The following is a 23,053-nucleotide window of genomic DNA, read 5'->3' on the forward strand; positions in this document are numbered from 1 at the left end:
GTGGCATTCACTCTGGAATTTTGTAACTTTCAAGAATTAGTATTGATAATGCAAGGAACCTTTCACTATATACTTTGGATATAATGTTACATGCTCTGTATAATATAGCCATAGGAGTCTACAGATTCCAAATGATGAAAATTATTTCCCTGCTCTTTGGCAGATCCACAGGCAGAGGGATTAGATTATATTCTATTTCTATTTCTTTCTGGTTTGAAATATATTTAGACATTTAGTGCTTTTCCTGCAATTAATTTCTCATGTCCTCCCTTTCAATCTGGTGAGGCTTTTACAAAGTCTTGTGCATCATGCTTTATCCTCCCTTGTCCTTCCATTTCTGGGCAAAGAGGGCACATTCCTATTTCCTGTAACAATAGGTGTAGCCACCAAGGGCTTCCTGTTGCAGAAAGCTGTTTTTTTAGCCTGGCATCCCAGCTCTGCCTGTGCCAGAGACAGCAAAAGCTTTTCTCCCAGTCACAGTGAGCATGCTGGAAGGCAGATGCATACCACAGCAGGCCTGCTCAGATCAGTGTAGTGCCATTTTATGCCAGAGTAAAACCTGAACAGTTGCAGAGGCTGTTTGCTTTCGTGTGAAGTGCGAGCCACAACTCGTGTAAGTCTTGGATCCAGGGCGTATCTGAGGCCTGAAGGGACTGTGGTGATCCATGGCACTTTTTAACCAGAGGCCTTGTAATGGTGAATGTGGCAACTGTTTACCTCATTTGTTAGAAAAATGGCAGAAATCTCTGGAAAAACTTGCCTCCAGAGGCTCTGAATCATTCCTTCATTACTAACAGACGGCATTTCATTCCAGCAGAACTGAGCTACCAAGCAATTACTGCTGTCAAAGAGGAGGCAATCTTTTAGTTGTCTGCTGCCTTGTCAAGCAATGAGAATCACAGAATCACAGAATGATTTGGGTGGGAAGAGACATTAGAGCTTATCCAGTTCCACCCCTTGCACAGGCAGGGACACCTTCCACTAGACCAGGCTGCTCCAAGCCCTGTCCAACCTGGCCTTGGACACTTCCAGGGATGGGGAAGCTACAGCTTCTCTGGGCAACTTGTGCCAGGGCCTCACAACGCTCATGGTAAAGAATTTCTTCCCAATATCTGATCTGAAGGTCTCCCCTGCTGAAGTGGCTTGCCTGGGTGCTTTTCATTGAGCAGTCTGGGGTGCTGTACAGTGACAATAACCTCTGACAGGGAAAAGGAGCAACCTGAGCCACCTCCAGAGCACAGGCTTCAGCTCTAAGTGCATTAAAATCCTGTAGAAGTGACCAGAAGTGACAAACACAGGGTTTCTGTTGCCAAGCACACTGTGTTGGGGGACTGGAATATAACACTCTTGCACATGGAAATTAGCATTCATCTCTCTTAGGAAAATGCAGGTATTTTTATGGGATCCTGCTATTGCAAAATGATGTGAAGCAGTACCTCTCAACCTTACTGGTCCAGCCTCCAGTCAATCAATCAATCAATCAATCAATCAATCACACACCCCACTTCATTTATTGTAAGGGAAGAGGACCTTTTAGCTTAGCAACTGTCCTGTCAGGGTTTGGTTTCATGGAGAAGCTGTGGATTTGGCCCAGACTCATCCAGCTTGGAAAATGCAGGGTAAATACTCCCTACTTGCTGTAAGAGGCTTCCAGAGCTGAGTGGGGTCTGGCTCTGCTGCCCACATCCTCCCACTCATTCTCCCATGGCTTTAGACAGAGGAGAAAAATTGGCAGGAAATCAGAGCTACTCACAGGAGTGGTATTTTTGCTTCTGTGCTGCAGACAAATATTCATGAACTTTGCTATGGTCTTTGGGTCCAAGAACTCCAGTAACTCTCACTTTGGTGACACTCTTGATTTTACCTTAACCTGAAGAAGGACCTGTGATATTGTTTCTTTTTGAAATTGTGTATTTCCTCTACCTGTGATATCCCCAAGCAGCAATATGGGGACACTCAGGTAGAGGAAAAGAGTAACTGGTTGATAGGTCTGACATGTTTAAAATTACAGTCTGTCCTGGGACACACAAATGCCTGCTCTATCTCCTTCATCTCTAAACATTTATTTAAAAACAAAGATAGATAATAAAAGAAACTGTATCCTGTCAAACAGTCTAGTGATTTAAATTATGTAGATAGCAGATTAATAAAGCATTTCACAGGAGGGGAAGCACATGTGGCAATTTACAAAAGAGATGAAACAACTGAAGGTGCTGGGAAGGACAGAGGTGCCTGCAAGCCATGATATGCACTCATAGTGTGCAGTTTCTTTCTCCCCAGGTGTTTTTTTAATTAGTTATAGCTAAGTCTCCTGAGACTCTCTCCTAGATATGAACAACTAATTTTAAACTTCATCTGTGTGCAGACCTTACAAGAGGCAGGTTTGCATGTTATGTTAATATGCATTTCTACCTATATCAAAAAAGGATAAGTGACAGAACAAAACTTTTTTTTTTGTTTTTGTATTTCTAACATGAAAAATGCTGTGTAGGCTATTTGATTATTAGAAAGGAATTAGCTGTCAAACCTTGGCAGGTCTCATGTGACTGAGTTTTGGGCGAAGGCTTAAACCCTCAGAGTTGTAAGAAAATCTCAGATTTCTGTCTGGAGTTACTCCCTGGATGACAGTACTGTGAAAAATGCCTCAATGTGAATTAAGATAACACTGTTGTGCTATGGCTCTGGTGGCTGCATACCCAACCCTGCAGTGTCCAGCATCTTGCACTTGTTACCTGCTTGAGCAAAGAGATGTATTTCTTTAATTTGTTACTATGATTAGTGATCTTAGTCTGCCTCAAAACATACCCTAGCTGGACTTTCAGCACAGCCCCCTGCACCCTGCCATAGTTGTCTGTGGATGGACCCCACAGCCAGTTGCACACTCTGCACAAGATTTAAAGTAGCAGATTTAAAGCAGCTGTAATGTCCAGAAAGTGCTGCAAGCAAAAAGCTTAGTAATACTTACAACACTTCTGTAAGGAAAGCAGATAAATGTATTATTTACCCACGTATATGTGGGGAAATAGAAGTACATTTTCTCATCATAGGAAAGGAATAGGGATCAGAGTAAGCAGCCAGGACCAGTTTAACATGAACAGGGAGAAACAAGCTTAGCTTCCCACTCTGGCTATGCAGAATCAAACAAGAGAAGGAGAATGCAGCCATCAATAGCACACACAAGGTCATACCAGACCAAACAGAACTAACAAAGGAAGGTAGAAGCCTCTTAACATCTCCTCTTTCTTCCTCATGCTTTTCCTTCTTCTTTCTTGCCTCCTGAAATTAAATCTGCAGCTGGGAATACTACAAGTTTTTCTTTACAGGAAATACTTTTTTGTTGGGTGTTCCTGAAATATGATGGAAACCATTTGTGCTTTATGTCTTCCAGAAAATTATATTGATGTGCCTCAAGATGGGAGAGGTAAGACCAGACTTCAAGGAGCAGCTTTCAAGAAAATCACCTAAATTTCAAGAGCTGAAAAAATTATGGATAAGTAGGAGAGAGAAAGACTACAAGAGGAAGATTGAGCAAGTCACCTGAAGACAGACACCATTCAAACAACTTCTACAGACAAATGATATAGAAAGAGTCTCGAGGAGAAAGTAGTCTGTAAGCAATATTTTAATTCTAGACTGACACTGTTATCTCTGAAAGGAAGCATCATATTTGTGAAAATGCTCAGTAGGAAGAAAATTACGTTGCTCTGGCAAATCCACACAAAGGTGGAAAATGACCACAAGAAAAACCTTTGGTAGATAACTTTTCTTTGCCTCCCCATCCATCAATTGCCATTTGAGCCTAATCTCAGCCTAAGTGTCAGAATCCTGAATGTGAGTTTTTCCAAAGTTCTCTGGTGAATATTTTGTCACAATAGGGTAGATGCTGGTAATCCACATCACTGTTAACCATATTGTCCTATGCATTGCAAAGGTAAGCAGAGCCCTTTCATTGAGTCAGACTGCAGGCTAACTTCAACCATAATGAACATTTTTAGATCACTGGCAATGACTCTGCTAAGACTATCCGAGCCCATCTTAAATTTAGGTTCTTGAAGAGGGCATCCTTTATTAGGATGTAACACCATTCCACCCCCATACTCCTTGAAGCTGAAAGCAAAACAGAAAAAAACCCAACAAATTGTATATTTCAAAAGCAATAATACCATTGTCCCCCTCCTTTCTAAGGCAATAGTCAAATTCCCTCAGCCACTGCCTGACTGCAGAGTTTACCCCACACAAGTCTCAGAATCCATTTGTAAGCCAGAAAGGCAATGACTTTGCCACAGAGGTATGTGGAGCACTTGATCACTGGGTTGCAGTAGGTTGACTTAACTTTCTACAGGGCAGGGTTATTTTAAAATCATACAGTACCAATTACATGAGCAAATCCTGTGAAATTCAGTTATTTAAGATATTTGCATGGAGAACCTGGTAGTGACAAGCAAACAGAGGAGTTCATCTGGAAATCATAACACAAAGCCATGATAATGCCAGTTTAATCCTTCATATCTAATATTTTGTCCTGCAAATCTCAGTAACCTTAAAATAACCTTACATTTTACCATTTAACCACAACATGAGGAACAACTTGTTAATGAATAATCAAGTGCTCCTTTTGTACCCCTTTGCCTGAATTAATTTTAGTTTTCTATTGAACTCAATGGGGACACTCTTCTCAGTGATTTGAGTTAGTTCATGGCTACTGGAGTTCAGGATGGTATGTGACTAAAACCATGAAGGAATAAATAGTGTTGGAGGACCCAACAAGGCTGGACACCACAGGAGTGGAAGCCCAGTCTTCAAATAAAGCCCAATCTGACTAGGATGCCAACACGGACATGCCCCTTTTCTCTGTAAACCAGCAACTAAACATGCCAGGTATCACTGAGTAGGGGCAGGCATTGCCTAAAAGAACAAATTCACAGGTGGGAGTGCTACCCTGCAGGCATGAAACTCCATCCTGTCCAAGGAAAGCTTGAAGCCTGGCCCACTCTCACTCATCACAGAAGCTCCTGCACATCCCCCCAGCTTGGAGAGACCTAAGGGAGCTGCCACAGTGCACCTGGGGTGTTACACCTGTGTTACACCTTAGGAACTCTCCAAGAAAAGAAAAGCAAACTGAGTGGCTGGAGGTGATGCCATCCATGCCAACATCATGCTCCTCCACACTTCCCCATTGGCTCCAAGATCCATAATCCCTGCAGACAACCAAGAAAGTATCCACAGTAACCAGTGTGGCATTCTGCAGTAACTGCTTGGTCCTTTTACTTCTCCCAGCACCTACTTTCATTGTGAGGTGATGACTGCCACAGAGAGCTTTGGAAAAAGCTTATGTTCATAGAGGAATTTGTATTAGATACTGGTTTGTGTGACTTACTGTATTTTGTAAGGGTTTTTTTCCCTCTGGGAATTGTGCGTTATTAATGAGCAGTTTTATGCTTTACTTCTAGTACACGTATACCTTGTAATGGATGTGCTTTTCGTTAGTTTGTTTTCTTTTATTCTCTATACAGAGCCAGTAAATATAAGGTAGATATTCTCTGGCTGAAATTCTGATTTTGCCTACCAATTAATTTATGGATAAATCCATGTTGTAGCTGGTGAACAATTCTTCATCAATTGTTTGCTATAATCACCTGATAGTCTCTCTACTTCAGCAGAATAAAAGATCCTGAATAAGACTAATGCTAACTGGGCCTTAAATTAAAGGGAAATAGTGCACTACATATTTCCCTACCATCATTTCTATCAGCCCTTCTTCCTTGCTGTTGGGACACTGGAAAAGAGCACTGGCTACACAAACAGCCACCTGAACACTTCATCCACCTCTGTAGCTGTGCTCTGATATCCCTCTGAATTTACTTGATCAAAACTATGGTGGACCAGATAAACTGCAATGAATTTTTCAGTTATTTCTGCAGAGATATTGGTTCAAATGCAATCCTTCTCTAAAAGAAATTATCTGGACTAAAATTATTGTATTTTTTTCTATGCCCATTCGGATATGTTTGGAAAAATAAGGGTTCTGAAATTAACACTTAAAAAAGTGCATACATTATACCTCGCATGTGACAATGGCAGCTCTCTGTCTCAGTGGCTGTTAGGGAGCTTCCTGCTCCAGAAGCCCCTTCCCCTGCCCAAATAATTTCCTCTCTTCTGTTTCACTGAGAACTGTGTCCAACTTCAATTGCTGTGTATAATGTAGGACATAAAAAGTTAAGTTATAAAGCTTGTACAGGACTTGGTGTTGTAATTTAACCATCTTTCATGCCTGGTTATGGATTTTACAAAAAACAGACTGAAAATAATCTGGCCTTTTAATGTATAATTCAGCATATTGTAGCAGCTATTTTAGACACCTATTATTTGTAGTTTTACTACAGCTGTAATTTCTGTATGAGGACTGCCCACTTGAAGAAGCAGCAAAGTTAACACGACAAAATGATTTTTTAAAGTCTGTTCTATTCCACCACCTGTGACTGTGTATAAAAAGTAAAGCAACAAAAACAAAACCTCAACCACTGCTGGGAAGAAACACCTTTTCTCAGCTTCAAAAGTTCTCTTCTGTAAGACAGGCATTTCTTCTAGTCCTCCTTTTACAAAAGTAGTAACTTACTAAGAAAATAATATATATACAGTACAATAGTCTATTTTGATAGTCAGCAGACTATTTTAGGCTAATTAAGCTAACTAGAAATTGTAGGGTTGCAGTGATTTCTCTTTATTGATACATTGATGATAACACTGTTTCCATATCACTTGGTGTTCGAAATCTACACGTGCCAGGGTCCAGTGATTTGCTAATCTAGTTTCTGGTCTGATCCTGTCCTATTTTTTTGCAGCATTCTCTAACTTCATATTATGAATTATGTTGTCTTTCTAAAGTGATTGCCAAGCAAACCAAAAATGTGTTTTACACTGCTATTGCACTGCTCTCGTCTTTATATACAGTAGTTTTTATAAAGATGTCCTTAGGTTTTAATAAATGAGTGTAATGTAAACTAATCTCTGTAATAAAACTTGCTTTAGTGTTTCAAAGGCTGTCTGGAATAGCTGTAGAGATTTGAGCTTCTGAGTTTTTCAATATCTTCAAAATTTGTGGCTTCCTTTCCCTCTGCAGGAAATCCCCAGATACCAGAACCCCATAGCCCCATATTCTGTACAAGGGTAAAATGCAGTGAGTGTATTTAACCCAAAGAATGGACTTAGAGATGGGGGGAAGGGGCCCCAAGAAGCCAAACCACACCACAAAAAAAAAAAAAACATTAAAGCCATTGCATTAGTCAATATGTATTCCATTTAGTCTGCTTCACATTTCCAGCAGTTGCTGATACCAGGTATTTAAGAGGGAAGTGTGGGACACTGAAGAGAGATTGCTAAGAAATAGTCTTTCCGCTACTCGAGGCAAGCTGAGAAGGCCAAACTGCAAACAAGTAGAAAGAAAGAAACATTTTGACTTTGACACATAAAGTACTCTGTCCCACATGGCTCATCTCTTCTGCTGAGGCAAACACAGTTTAGTTTACTTTGTACAAAAAGGCAGGACCAACAACTCTCAGGGAAAAGAAATTTAATTTGTTCTTTGCTTCCAGGCTGAAGGACTTGGACAGTTTCCCCAGGAAGTTTTAGATTTTTTAGACACTCTCTCAAGTCTCTTTGTCACCTGTTGTTTAGGAGGCATCATTGCCAATGTTCCCAAAATACTGAGAGCTTTGGGCTGAAATTTCAACTCTCCCATTAGTAAAAGGGAGTATTTTTGACAACATCAACTCTTGGAACAGATTGCTTCCTTTAACAGAAAGAATTCTTCCTATGTCCTGCTGCCCCCAAGCTTGAGTTCTCCTCAGCTGTTTTCCTGTCCAGCACTTGCTGTCCTCCTTGGCCCATCCCAAATCCTTGGTATCTGACTGAAGTCCTGCCATTTATACACAGCAGTACCTTTTCCCATTAGAAATTATCCTTTCAGTATCAGATCACTAGCCTCAGACTAGAGACTGTGCTGTGGAAATATACCTAAACCATCAAAAATAGATTTTATAGCCAAATTTTAAAGGAAGGATGAGAAATCCTTTGTAATGTCATTTACTTCATGTGCCAAAGTGCATTTCTGAAGCTTCTATAACAAAGCATATGAGCTCTAAAGTAGAAAAGGATCATTTTCATTAAAGCAACACTTCAGTAATTCTTAGGGGTTTTACAACTGTAAGAGACTACAATTGCACTCCACTGTGCTAAGATTTATGGAAGGTATTGTAGAAAGAAAGAGGACAAAAAACAGCTTTAAAAATACATATATGTGTAAAATTACATGTAATTGCAACCCAGTCCCCTTCTCAAACTGCACCTGCAATTGTGAAAACAGTTAAATATGAGACAAAGGACATAAATCAATGGATTGGGTGTGTTATAGCTCCCTCACCAAGTTTCAACAATTTTTATTATGTGCTTCTAGTAATTGAGTAAGGGTTATATTCAGCACATTATGCTCACCAGCAACAGCTTTTATATACCAAGGAGCAAATAAATACCTCTGGAATTTCTATGGGAGATGTTAAAATGCTGATTTTGACTTGCAGACTGCCATTATCACCAAGTCAAAACAAACAGGAGCATCACAGCCAGTTCCTTTAAACTGTTTATTCTTACTAGAAAGCAGAGACTTCATTGATTTGCTGGTTGTTCGCACATACAGAAGGACAAGGAGAGAAAAGAGAGCTAAGATTTGATTTTTATTTCCAAGAAAACAAAACTCTGTCACTCACCCAAGCTATTCCAAACAATTAGTTTAATTTGGAAAATGAAAAAACTTTACTTGGGGGGTGGGAGGTGGAACATACCACTACATTAGGTATGAGTGGCTACTGCTGCTGCTTTGCTGTAATGAGAATTAGCAGTGAAAATCAGGTTTAAATCCTTGGTGTTGACAACACACAAACTAAAAAAAGCTTGATCTAGGGAACATTTGAGAATACTCTCCCCTTAGCCAGCTACAGAGATTTAATTTAAGGCATTTTTGGGAATTACATGGGTTTTGTTTGTTTTGACTGCCTCATAGTTACTGCTTAAAAATGCTGTTTTTTCAGGTATGTAAACAGTTGAAACTACTGAAAACAGTTGAAACCTTTGAAACATCTGAAAAGCTGTGTTCCATTTTACCTCAAAGCTTTTGCTCCCCAGGATAAGGCCTACCTCCTCTGCTCTCCAGTATTTGCTGTCCTGAGAATTAAGAATATTGCATCATTACTACTATTTCTATGCAGTATCAAACTATTCCTGCAAAGCCACCTTCATCAAGCATTCCTGGCTTTTGCTGGAAGAATTTATGTTGCAAAATGCTGCTGGGGTGGGTGGGAGCACAGTAGGAAGTGAGCTTGTGATAGCTGGGGTTTGTTGTCCATTATCATTTTAACCACACAGTCCACCTCCTATTTCCCTGAGTGATTGTGCTCTCAGCAGCCACCAGAAAAAGCCATTTGAGAATTTATCTAGCAAGGAGACACAGCATCCTTGTGCTGGATCTGCTATTATTATGCAGATAGAGGAGCTCAAGTCATTTCACAACCTCTCCCTCTTTTCTTTGCTAGCTGGAGGGATTTTTGTTAAAGAAATCATCTCCAGCTAATAAAAAACCTTAAAAGCCCTAAACCCTAAGGAAAGAAATCATGCAACACCATGCGTCTCACAAATTTGGGGTTTTTTTATAATACCCACAGAAATGCCACATAAATAAAAGGCACTGCTTAAGCCCCAGTTGTATTTTTATGGAGTTTCTAGGCTGTAGCTCAGTGGCACAGGATGTGACTTCTGTTAGTGCTCTGCACTCATCATTTCTCCTTTCACATCTTCTCCCCACGCTGCCCATAAACAAGGAGCACTCTAAGCATGACAGGCAATGCTTTTGCACTACTGGAGGTGCTCCCACCCTCCCTGAGACCCAGCCATGCCTCACGGCCTATAGTAGAAACAGGCAATCCCCCAGCCGGGGAATAATGTGCTCTGACTCCATGATTCAGGGGGCTGAACAGCTGCTTTATTAAGCTATACTATATTACACTAATTCTGTACTAAATTACATACAAAAAGATACTATAGTAAAGAATATAAAAGAAAAACCCATGACTGTCTGGAGACAGCCAGGACACAGCTTTGACCCAATTGGTCAAGGAATCAAAACAAACTTCACAGGTGTCCAATTAACAAATCACTTTGGGTAAACAATCTCCATAAGACATTCCACATCTGCAAAACAACAAGAGCAGTGAATAGAGATATGACTTGTTTTCTCTTCTTCTCTAAGCTTCTCAATGCCTTCCCCAGGAAAAATCTTGGGAGAGTGTTGTGCCTGCTGCTGTCTGTGAGGAGAGCTGCAGCCACACACGGCCCTCAGCAAGCAAAGACTTCTCTGCAAGGACCAACAGCTTCACCTTCTAAAGCATTGTCCCTCCCAGTCTGTGCAGGGAGGTCTCTGCTCACCCAAGGCATCTCTGACTGCTGCCTTTGGCTGGGGATCTGCTCCTCTGCCTCAGGTCCTTCAGCATTGCACCGACAAAAAGGGAACCACAAGTGTTTGGAAAAAGTGCCCAGCAGTGGAACTGATTGAGGACAGAAATAAAACAGGAATACTTGGACTACTTGAACACACTTTCAACTTCTGCTCCCAATCTCCAGTGTTCAGACAACAGGAAAGCAGGCCATGGGAGAATCACTGCTATTAAGAAATCTTCTTTCTTCTCAGCTGTAGGATTGTAGGCACTAAGGCTTCCAACAGCCTTTTGCAGAGACACACATTCCTTGCTGGCAGGAATGGACAGTTTGGGCAAATCCAGTTTTCTGTTTCACTTCTTCTTCTCAACACTTAAAGAAAGAATATTTTGGCTGGACTGTGCTCTTTCCTAACCAGCTGCAAAATGCCTGCTGGAGCCCTTCTCTGCCTGCTGCAGCCCAAACCTGTGTAGTGACTAGAGGCTCCCAAATGCAATTCTAACACCAGCCCACACTGGAGGTCCAGCGTGCTCTGGACCAAGTCTTGTTCCTGAAAGAGACTCTGTCAGAGCTGTGTAAAACTTGCAACCTGATGCTATGGGCAGATTGTTACATGGCCACTTCCCAAGGTTTGACCCAGGGTCCCTTGTGCTATCCTCTCCTAGCGGGCACAATCCCTGGAACACTGCCCTTCCCTTTGCCAGGTCTCCCCATGTCGCAGGAGTGGTTTTCCAGCCCCATCACTCTCTGCCTCACTCCATCACCAGGCAATGAGGCACTTCCTTGTTTTTCAGGGAGCCAGGAACATCTGCATGCCCTAAGGGAAGGAAGCAGTTTTTAAAAACACTTTTAAGTGTGAGCTTTTCATCTGTGATTCACACCCACACTGCTGCCCCAGTGCTACCCAGTTTGCACCACGGGGTTGGGCTTTGGCTTTGCTGCTGAGGTGAATTGAGGAGACAAACCTCGGGGAGCTGGCAAGCAGCAAATAAATTTGGAGCAGAGTAGGGTAAAACCAGCAGGGTCCGAAGAAGGCCAAGCTGTGTGCCTGGTTACTGTGAGCCCCTGAGCCAGAGGGAACCCCCGCCCCCCTGTTTGCACATACCCAAGCAGAGGGCTCATACCTCAGCCAGGCTCCTTTCCCAGGCTAAGTCAAACACCCAGAGATCACCCCCGATCAAAGGGAGCCGCCACTTGCCCAGGGCATGTGAGCACATACCAAGGATGTGTCTGCAAGCATGAAGAATGGTCTGACCCAGAAAGTTTCAGCCTGCTTGGCTGAGAGACTCTCTCCTCCTCTGTGCCGTGTCCCATCTCGAGCCACTGGCTTGGCCATCCCCTTCAAGCCTGTCCAATTACATCATTAATTCCTCCAGTGGTGCTACAGGAAAACGAGCACAACAAAATGGCTACTTGGAAGACACACAGAAAACTTCAGAACTAACAGGAAAATATAAAACTGGGTGGCAGAGGACCTCTGCAAAAACACAAAGCTTTTGCCAAAGCAACTGCAGGATTTTTTTAGTGTTTTTTTCTTCCCATTTCAGCCAAAAGTTTCTCATTAAGAAAACCTACCTTGGCATACCCAAAGCCATGGGTTTTAGCTGAACTACTCATGGGTTTCCATGTGCTTTGTAGCTCCAAGGTACAGATCAGAGAGGTTGAGTGGGATACATTGGTGGCAGCCAGGTCTTAGCAGTTCACCATCACACCTGGAGCTTGTAGGGCATTCAGAGAACAGGGTATGAACCAAAAGTTGGGGCTATTTCTCACCACAGACTGTATCAAAGAGAGGACACCAAGAAAATTGCCCTGCCTGCAGAATATTGCAGTCTTCCCTTCAGGTCCTCCTAGTAGGGACTTCTTGGGTGTAAATACGAGGAGTTTCTTCTAATGTCTTATTTGATCTCCATGTCAAGACACGTACATAACAGAACAGCAAGTTCAAGTCCTTGAGGAAAGCTTTATGAAAGCTGCTGCGGCTGATGTATTCCCAGCATCTGCTGCTTTAATCCTCTCTTGTTGGAAAAGAAAGGAGCTCAGCAACAGGCTGGTAATTAATTCTGCAACAATACTCAATAAGGAAAAGTTTGGTTTTAATAAACAGAAGAGAACTGCTGATTTAACGCAAACATATTCAGTTAGAAGGACATCTCAAAAATATTTATATTAGAAGCAAGAACAAAGCAATAACAACCACACTGTACAGGAAGTATTGCTTGCTGTCTGGCAATTAATAAACCCCAGGAAAGAATAAAATGGATGGTCTAAATTTTTCTTCCCTGTTTCCCATAAACTGAAAAACACAAAGGAAATAAATGCCTATGGTGAAACCAAAGCCAAAATTTTGCTGTGAACTTATGTTATTACAGGAATGTCTTGAGATGCCCCTCCCCAAGGAGCTCAAGTGATTTCTTATAATGGTGATAGAGGAACAATGGGGAAGACTTCTAAAGCAGTGGAGACTTATCCAGTTTTTATAAACTGTCTGTCAAGCAGAGGAAGATTTCCTCCCCTGCTGGTCTCTGTGGCTGCAGCTCCAGCAGAAAGCAGTGGGAGCTCAGGCACATGCAGCCTCAGTTAGCAGCAGCAGTTAGTCCCTACCAAAACATGCTAAAGAATGTGCTAAAATTCAATTGTAATATTTCTCCCCAAAACATTTAGCTCAACAGGAAATACAATGTCATACAGGCAGTAAAAGTTTAATTTCTTTTCATTATCCTTTGTGTTTCAATAAACGGTTGGAAAACAAGCTACAGAAGACTCCTGGATGTTCATCTTGGAATTCTTCTTTTACCTAAAATATCCTCTCTCCAAATCTGCCTGGCAATATATTCTGAGGAATCAATCTCTCATCGAGAATGTGCCAGACACGTTATGACCTCAACGCCAGACCACAACTGGAGGTCATGTGGGTTTTTGGCTGCCAGAAGCTTTCTCTGAGCCCTTGGGCTGCACAGTTCAGCTCTCACCATCTCAGGTCTTGTTATGGTCTAGCCCCAGACAGCAACCAAACACCACAGAGTCACTCCCACCAGTGGGATCAGGGAGAGAATAGGAAGGATAAAAGCCAGGATACTCGTGGGTGGAAATAAAGGCAGTTTAATAGGGAAAGCAAAAGCCACACACAAACCCAAAGCAAAACAAGGGGCTAATTCCCTGCTTCCCATGGGCAGGCAGGTGTTCAGCACCTACAGGAAAGCAGGGCCCTGTCCCATGGAATAGTGACTTGGGAAGACAAACACCATCACCCCAAATATCCCTGCCCTTCCTCCTTCTTCCTCCTTCTTCCCCCTTTACATACTGAGCATGATGTCACAGGGTCTGGAGCATCCCTTGGGTCAGTCAGGGTCACCCGTCCTGGCTGTGTCTCCTCCCAAACTTCCAGGCACCCCAGCCCCTCCCCAGTGTGGCCTTTGAGGGGCAGGAAAGGCCTTGGCCCTGTGCAATCCCTGCTCAGCAATAACAACAACACCTCTGTGTTATCAGCCCTGTGTGCAGCACAGATCCAAACCACAGCCCCATTCTAGCCCCTGGGAAGGAAACTAACTGGTCCCTAAAAAGATGCATATGTCCAAGTCTGACATTGCAATGAAACAACCTGGAAACCTTTATGAAGTTTTCAAGTGCTCTGATGAAGATGACAAAGACAGAGTCCATATGGATTTGCAGTCAGACACTGGTTTAAAAACAAAAATATTGCAGTAATTTAAATATGTTTGTCCAGACCTCTCTTCCACACACTATGGATACAAATCTCCCCCCTGCACCACATCAGGAAGTTTTGAGAGGAGTCATTAAGTCATCTCTGTATTTGATGTCTCCTTTTTGAGTGTCAGCTTCCTTTCCACAGGCAAAATCCACCAAGCCCAGCTGCGACATTCCTGTGCTGCATCCATCAGACACTGTGGACACTGCTCCTTGCTTGCACCACAGCAGCTGGAACATGGAATCCTCAGCTGGTATGTGAAAACTGCCTTTTCTAGACAGCTGGAATTGCTGTAGCAGCCTCCTCTGCAACGAGGCTGTCTGAAATGTAGAAGTCACAAATATATAAAAGAGGAGGTGGAAACACTCTGGATCAAAGCAATGGGCGGAGGGAGGTTGTTTGCTTTGAAGTTCAGAGTTGGGGGTATCCTTGGGGTTTTGCTTTGTTTTGCTGTGGTTTTTGAGCAGCACAGGGACAGTGGGGTCTGTCCAATGTGGTTCAAAGGCAAAAGAGTTGGCAAAGGTCCAAAGTGCCAGGAGAGGGGGAGGTGAGAGCATGGGGCAGTCATGGCAAAGATGCAAACTCCCTTTTGCCCATGGATTTTACTCGAGCAAGTTGTTCACCTGTCCCACACAGGGCTCTGCTTATTATTAGCCCTGGCCATGCTGCAAGTTTCTGTGCCAGAGTCAGCAGTGTGAAATGCTCAAAGGATTTGTGCCCAAAGTAGCTCCTCTGTGGCAGAGGAACTACTGGCACACAGGCACAACACCATGAGAGCAAAAGACCGTTTTGAGTCCAAAATGAAAAGGTTTTTTTACACATTTTACTCTTCAAGTTTTCAGTTTCTGCCTCAAAAATGAAACTCTGACTCTTTATTTCTCATTCTTTAGGTGCTGGATTTTCAGTAGTTACCCCTCATACCTCTCTGAGGGCTTTGGCTGCGCACCAGGATCAAACAGTAATAGATGGAATCTACAGGACACAGCAAGAACATTGTGTGGCACAAACACCAAACTATACAAACGTCCCACACTCCTTGATTGTCTTAGGTCTAATGAATTCCCAGCGCATTTGCCATAAACAGGTAAAATCCCTAAGAAATCAGAGCTACCAATGGTAGTCCAGGAGAGGGACAGGAGGGATTTGGGCAATATATTTCATCAATTTGACAGAAATAGAGGTATAGAGTAAGTTACTCTCATGACACTTATAAAGGCAAGTCTGAAAAAAAGCAGGAGGAGATAATTTTGTTATTCTCAGTGTGAATCCCCAAAATAAAGAGCTTTATTCTTTGAAATAGAAAACAATTATTTATTTCAGCTGTGTTCACATCCTTTTTGCCCTCCAGGGTTAATCTGCTGAAAAGCTTTTAGCTAAGATTAATGTATATCCAGCTGTCTCTGGATTTTTCTGTTTTATCCAAAAATTAACACACAGCAAACAAACAAACAAATATTGGCAATAACATATTAGCAAAAAAAGGAACATTCCAATTCAAACACAATTCCCACAACATTGCCCTTCACTCTGGAAGAATAAAGCCAATTGAATTTGTTTTCTAAAGGAAAAAAAAAATTGAGATGGGGTGAAAAAAAGTACTCTGCTAATTTATAGCATTGCTCAGAAGACAAGGAGATTAAAAGGTTTAAGAGCTGGGAGCATAAAATTGCTGGTTGCCTGCATGGTACATGTGGAGATATTGCCAGTGGGAAAACTCGGGCTACCAATGCTGCAATGGTTTTAACTCATACCAGCAAATCCCTTAAAACCTTCTGCAGGAGAACACAACCTTCACTGCAATGTGCTCAATCACTCCATGTTGCCCCAGCCAATTCCTGTTCTCCTGCATAGGATGTTAATTAGGCAACTGTTTGCCCTCATGTAGCTGTTAAGATCCAGTTATTAAAATTTTTAGAGATGCCTCTGCCTGAATTAGTGCAAATAAGACTATATTCCAAAGTCAATAGTATGGATTTTATTTAACAGTAAGCCTGAGAGAGAGAAATATAAAAGAGTAGGGGGAGAGAGAGATAGTGACAGAGATTAAGCAGAAAATATCACCACTCTGTGGATCCCAACAGCATCCCATTGATCCTCTCCATCTTGGCTTCTTAGTGGTGTGGGTCCCCCAAAAAAACATAGAGTTCATGGATTAATATACATTTGGGCCAGGTGGGAACACCCAGATACCTCCCCTGGGGAGTCAGGTTTGACACTGTCTTGCAAGACTCTGGATCTGTTGCATCACTTTACATCGTGTGCAGTCTCCTGCTGCAAGGCCTCAGGAATCGGTCTGGGGGTGTTTTGGGAATCTTTGATAGATTATGAGCCCCTTAGTAGCCAGTTTTGCTAAAGAATTTCTTCACCAAAACACCACAGAACAAAAAATAAAACATCATGGAACTGCACCTTTCAAAGCTGAGAAGTTCAGCATGAACATCTGTAACCAGAGCAGATAGAAACAGCTGACCAAGACTGCACCAATGAGCATACCTTGATCTGACCTCAACATGCCAATTTTTAAGGTATCTTTCAAGTCCTGATGGATTCCTTGATTCACTGTCAAATACAGCCTGTGTGTATTTGGCTTACTATTTTTTACTTGTAGCCTTCCATTTACTTAGTCATCATATGGAATTTTATTCAGGGCTAAGTTGCCGTCATTTTGTCATTTCACAGCTGACACTGTGACTATTACCCTTCCTTAAAAAAACAAAGCAAAAAACAAACAAAAAAACCCCAAAAAACCAAACCAAACCAAACAACAACAACAACAACAACAACAACAACAACAACAAAATAATACTGTGCTTTTTAAAGCACCTTTATTGTTGCTCCATGTTTAATTAACCACCAGCAAGAGGCCCTGGGATGTTTTTCTTTCTGAGATTATGAAGGACTCGTTTCCACCTCTTTGGAAAAAAAACAACCAGAGGCAAGGTTAACTTTCCAGAAGAGCACCACAGAATAGTGGAGAAAGTCTGTGATGTGGTGAGAGGTTAAATGAAGACTGTGCAGAAATGCTGGCCAGCCTGAGTAGTAGGGATAAGGTCAAGCCCATAGGGACAAAAGGGAATGAAACTTTTTAACTGAGTTTTTTCAGAGAAAAATACTGCTCCAATTCTACCAAAATTGGAAGTAAAAAAATCTCATGAAAATGAAACTGAGCCTTGTTCTATCACAAATGTTTCAGAAAGACACATTCCAAAATGGATTTTTTTAAAAAAGCCTCGAATCTTTCAGGCTGTATGCAGCACATTAAATTTTCCTCTAGAGCTTAAAATGGAAATAAAATAGATTCTTGCACACAGTCAGTCTCTGCAAATACTGAACTTGGTGTGAGGAGCAGGAGCTCTCCCCAGATCTCAGCTATTTTTCAGATTAAACCAAGCTCTTCTCTGATCAGCACTGAAAGAGGATATATAACTTTAGATACTACTCACCTCCTTGTCTTTGGTGATCCACAGAAAATGTGCATCTGTTACAGCAAAAGGGAAGTTTAATTGGAGCTGAAGAAGCTCTAGTTTTCAGGCTGAGTGTTCCTCATGTCAGCAGCTAGTGCAAGAACCAGGATGAATGAGTGCTTTCCACCACCTTCCTTTGTGGGGCTGTAAAAAGATCAGTCTTAAATGTTATCACACACAAAACTTTTACTAGTGTTTTTTCTAAATAAAGATTGATTTTTTTTTTTCGACATCAACTTACAAGGAAAATTCTTCAGGATGGTCAGTTCTAAAGACGTGTAAAAGGCTGACAAGGAACAGGAAATTCAAACTTCATAGAAGCTGTGGAAATATTCCCCTACTGTGTAAAAACAGTTATAAGAGGAACCCTAAAATATGAATCTCTTTTTGGGGGGCCTGGTGGTGTTTTCCTGTGAAAGCACAAGCCTTGCCAAATCCAAACCAACCAGCCCTAAGGAACAATTGAAAAATGGTGGGGAGACATTCCCAAATGTGCCAGGGCACTGCAATATCCAAGCACCTCCAAATGGCCTGGTAAAGGTACCAGGGCTAAGTGATAACAGATGTGGTTTAGACTATACCAAAAAATCCAATTAAAAAAAACAAAAAACAAACCAACAATAGAGTAAAGGACTTTAAAATGTAAATGTCTTGGAAAAAATAACAAAATAACATGACAATATAGTTAAAACTAGTAATGACATGTTATTGTTTGAATTTCAATGAAGGTACAGTGCACGTGGAAAGCAGCAAGTCACCTCTAAATAGCATTTCACTTCTAAAGGGAAGTAAATACAAGAACCAAAAAGCAAACATAAAAAAGCCCTTTCTCACAGACACCCAGGTTGAAAAGAGGCTCAGATATTGGTGCTATTCCTGGATCACTGCTACAATACCACTTCTACTTCCCCCTTTGCTGCTTTTAATAGTTGCTGTTGCTTTTGCTTGAGAGTGCAGCAATTCAGAAACGAATCAGACACATCTGATGTGTATCCAAAAACCTGAGGGTTTCATATGGATTAAATCACTGAATGTCCTCTCAGTAATGCCAAAGTCTGGCCAAGTATCAGAAGACCACTAAAAAAATGGGTATTCATGATCTTCTAGACTCCCTCAAGACACTGCTCCCAAATCTGTCAAGGCTCTTCTGCACCCTCTGAAGCGCTGTGAAATTTATCCTCAGGAAGGATTCCAGGCTGATGGTTCATCTTTTCTTACTTCCAGAAATCTGAGCCTACTCTGAAGCTGTGGGATTTCCACTGCAGCACCCTCCCCTGCAACTGGCCTACTCCTCACAACATCTTCTAGCAATTTTGTCTTGGCAGGTTTTCTGCAAAGAAGCAGACTGCAAGAACTAGACTTGTTCTCCTAAAACACATGCATGTAAAAAAAATAGTTGGGGTCCTTTGAGTTCAAACAAATACTCCTCAACTGTTTTTCTTTGCATGGAAAACTCAATAACTGGCTCCTCTGAAAAGCCAGAGTGCAGATGTTGATGTACTGCTTCAAAAATTCAGCTTCTGCTGTTTTTCAGTGTTGGGTGCACATGTGACCTCATGGCAACACGCACACCCAGATGAGGCTCCAGCAGCTTCACAGGTCAAAATAAACACAATAAACCACAGAAAATTCAATATATGCTGCATGAGATACTCGCCTTTTCTTCAAGGGAAATTCTATTGAACAGACTTCCTGCTTTATTATTTTTGACAGCATCTGTCTCATTTTATCAGGCTTTTTTCCCAGCAACATACAGAGCCTTCTGTGGCTCACTTGCCCAGTTAAAACAACAAATCATGAAATGAGATGCGGGCAAGGAAGCAAGGGGTTGAGACTGTCCACGTCTTCAGAGCTGACAGGGTATGGTTCCATCATGTCTATCCACTAAGGGGTTACTGGTGGCATGGAAGTACACTGGAATCACTTGGGTGGGAAGCAGCACCCCCAAACAATGGGATTCCCAAAACCTGGGAAAGATGCAGAGGTGCCTTGCAGTCTGCTGCTGTCCAGCATGCTTCCCATGGCTCCAGGATTTCCATTTGAGGCAGACTCATTATCATGGCCACCTTCTTAGCTTCTTCATCTTTTCATACCAGATTGCTGACAGTATTAGGAAATGTTAATCTCTATTTGCTACCCACTGCATTTTTCACTTACTTTGGTTTATTTTCACTTAGTCTTTTTCTTCTTCCTTTTATTGCCTTCTTTTCTCAACTCTGTAACTGCATCAATACTTAAAGCTCCTTAAAGATTAAATTACATATATAAAGAAAAGCGAGGCAGCAGGCTAAAGATATATCAATTACTGTTGCCTCATGATAACAGTAAAATACAGATCAGCTGCAGCTTCTAAAACATTTCCCAAAAAAGAATGGGTTTTTCCTCTACCAGCATTAAAGGAGAATTTCTTGTCCCCATTGTGGTCTGTTTGCTTTCTTCTGCTTCCACTGTAACACAGAGCCCGACAAGCTTGTGTACCCAAAGGGCCACAGACAAAACCCTCTGCTCAGTCCCTCTGTCCATCCACTATGCATACCCAGATTACCTGGAGCATTAGTGAGTTGTCAGCACAGGACTTGCTGAAATAGCATAACTTCATGAGGGCTATGAAGGAATTTATTAAATCCAGCTAAAAGTCAAACACACTTCTGCCTGTACTTTCCAAAATTTAATGCAAGTATAGTACTTGTGGAAAGCAGCACATCACCTTTAAATAGCATTTCACTTCCAAAGGGAAATAAATACAAGAACAAAAAAGTAAACAAACAAAAAAAAGCCCTTCTTACAAACAGTTTTCCACCAGTGTACAGAAAGAAAATCAGAACAGATAAAGCCAATGCCTTGGACTGAAATACTTCCCATGCAGCAGACAAGTTGAAGTGTAAATGCAGGCAGTTCCAGAGCCACAGTGATGGCAGGAATCTTGGTGGGTCACCTCATCTACACCCAGGGCACACAACTGGACCAGGCCAGCCCAATAGACTGGCCTGACCCATACAGACCAAACCCCAGCCAGGGAGAAGCCTCTATCTCCCAAGGGCAGCTACTCCTGTGCTCCCCCAGTCCAGCACACACTGCCCAGGGATGTTCTTTAGAGCCTGTGAGATTCTTCAGAACATAATTTTCCACTGTCCAGCTCTGTACCTGGGAGGCTAACTTACTCCTTTTTTTATACAACATCACTCAGCTGATCCCCTGCCAGCTGGGGATGATAAAATCCCACTGCCTGACACCTCACCATCAAGGAACTGGTTGTGTTTTCACTCAGGATGTTCACAAGGCTTATACAGAAAAAAAGAGAACAGTAGTCTACATATATTAGATATTACATATCTAACACTGGCTCTTTATGTAGTCTCACTAAACAGCTTCTAAGCATCACTGAGCGGCCACCACCCAGGACTCGCTTTTCAAGAAGTGAAATCCTGCCACATCCCATCTTTCCACATCACTTAATCCCTCTGCCCAGGTGCAGAGAATCCACCCACCCATCCATGTTTATCAGCCATTCACCAAAGAGGAGGGAAATGTTCAGCATAGGGGATGGAAATTTCCCCCAGCAGACACCAAACAATATCTGTGCCAAGCCAAATAATCAATGGAATGGTTGGGAAATGTCATCCCATACTGGTTTTGTCTAAAGTATAAATTCACATTAAAGAGGAGCCTCAATTCAAATGCCCTGCTATTTTCAGAAAACCCATTTGTGTTTGCAGGTGGCTGATGCTGTCTCTGCCAACCTGCTCTACTATTCCCAACAGCTCTCCACTCCTCATATCCCCACTGTGCTGCCCAGGCCTGGTGCTGTCCATCAATTCTCATTACGGAGGGGAGATGCCTCTTGAAAGTCACTATCACAGAGAGAAGAGACAGCCATGAAGCGGAAACATATACGAGAATGGGCAAGCTATACAGAATTTTTCTCAAAGGTGCAAAACTATGAAGCTGGGAATAAGTTGCTTGGAAGCTAAGCCTAACCTGAAGTTTGAAGACAAAAAAGGGCCAAATGCCAGTGAGAAAATTTCTTGAAGGCTTCCCTCAAGGGCCCTTGGACCACTTTGGTCACAGTCTGGTGCCTCCTTGGTGTCACCTGCAGCTGCAATGACGGTCAGTGTTTTCCCAGTGTTCTGTTACAAAATATTGTCACACAGGATTACCAGCAGCCTTGGGGCATCACACAGCTGTAGAAGCAAAGGGACACAGACAGGGGACAGAAGTTCACAGCAGACACAGAGTAACTGCTGCATTTCAATGAGCTGACCAAAACAAAGGCTCTTTTTTAGAATGAAATTACTGATGTCACGAACAGAGGTAAAATACAATTGGTAGGAAGGAAAGAACTCCTCTCCAGACAGGATTTTCAGTGGTTTTGAGGTTAAAAGAAAGGGGAAGGCAAAAAAGAGGTTTAAAATTCTAAAAATCAATGTGTTCAGTATACTTACATATACAGCTGGGAAGGCTTTGTATCTCTGTGTCCTGGAATTCATCTATATTGGAAAAAATTAAAAAGGAGCTTTTTACAGCTAAAAGATGGGATCTGAATCAGCAATGCAGACAGCCACAGATGTAAAAAATAGGAAAACAATGGAACATCAGTGTATTTTGGTTTACCTGCCACAGCAGCCTGGAGGAAGAAAAGTCTCTGTAGCTTCTTGGCCCCTGGGGTTTCACAAAGAGTATATTTAATCTTTTTGCCCTAACCTCTAAGTTAAAAGAAAATCTACACTGCAGCCTCCAACCTTCCAGAGATCCTGATGGAAAAAAAAAAAGGCCACTGAGTTTGCCAGTCTTCCGTGGGATTTGCTCCTGAAAGCTTGGAAACTGCAGGGTTTTGTGCCTGGTTTGCACTACACGACAAGGAGCCAAGTGCAAGGGTCATGCTCTGCAGATGGTGCAAGATGGATGCCAGACAAACTCTTCATTTTACTGTCCAGGACAGCCACTAAGCTTTTGCTTCCTGGTCAAAATTGCAAGGCATCCAACAAGAGCAATTTACCAGCTAGAGGGATGTGTTCTTCCGGTGCAAAATCAGGTCTTATGTTTGCTTATTCTTCTCACATAGCGCAACTGGCAGAAGTAACAGAGTGAGATCAAAAGGAAAAGAAACTACATGAGAAAAGATGAAGTATGAAATAATGCTGGTAACAGACAAGCTGCAATTCATGATCAAAGGAATGAATCTGGCCCCAATTATATAAATAAAGAAGTATCTCCCCCCATTTCTGAAAGGAAGAATTCATTGTTTGCCTTCATATCACACAATCCTTTCAAGTGCAGATATACTTAGGTAGCTGAAAGGAAAAAAAAAAGTAACAGAGCACCTCAAATTTTGTCTATTTTGCATTATTCATCATGAAAGAGGGTTTTCCTGGGACCTCACTGCTTTCCCATTCATGTT

General features: G+C 42.0%; 1 protein-coding gene and 1 long non-coding RNA gene across 4 annotated transcripts in view; one reads left to right on the top strand and one right to left on the bottom strand.

The window, feature by feature from the left end:
• Positions 1 to 15,281, top strand: part of SHISAL1 (shisa like 1) — an 82,737-nt gene extending 67,456 nt beyond the window's left edge. For 2 of the 3 annotated variants that reach the window (XM_066568430.1, XM_066568429.1), the window contains exon 5: positions 3,389 to 7,038. In XM_066568430.1, the coding sequence (XP_066424527.1) occupies position 3,389 (1 nt within the window). In that variant the 3' untranslated portion in view covers positions 3,390 to 7,038. Of the gene's footprint in view, positions 1 to 3,388; positions 7,039 to 14,335; positions 14,445 to 15,081 lie in introns of those variants that run through there. The other variant, XR_010785212.1, reaches the window with a different exon arrangement.
• Positions 15,282 to 17,640: 2,359 nt separating this feature from the next.
• Positions 17,641 to 22,424, bottom strand: LOC136568377 (uncharacterized). The gene is made up of 3 exons (XR_010785202.1): positions 22,267 to 22,424; positions 22,098 to 22,142; positions 17,641 to 17,799 (listed from the first exon to the last, which is right to left on the bottom strand). It is a non-coding gene; the product is annotated as an uncharacterized lncRNA (long non-coding RNA).
• Between the last annotated feature and the right edge of the window lie 629 nt (positions 22,425 to 23,053).

The sequence above is a fragment of the Molothrus aeneus genome, chromosome 32 (assembly GCF_037042795.1).
Source record: "Molothrus aeneus isolate 106 chromosome 32, BPBGC_Maene_1.0, whole genome shotgun sequence".
NCBI classification, from domain to species: domain Eukaryota; kingdom Metazoa; phylum Chordata; class Aves; order Passeriformes; family Icteridae; genus Molothrus; species Molothrus aeneus.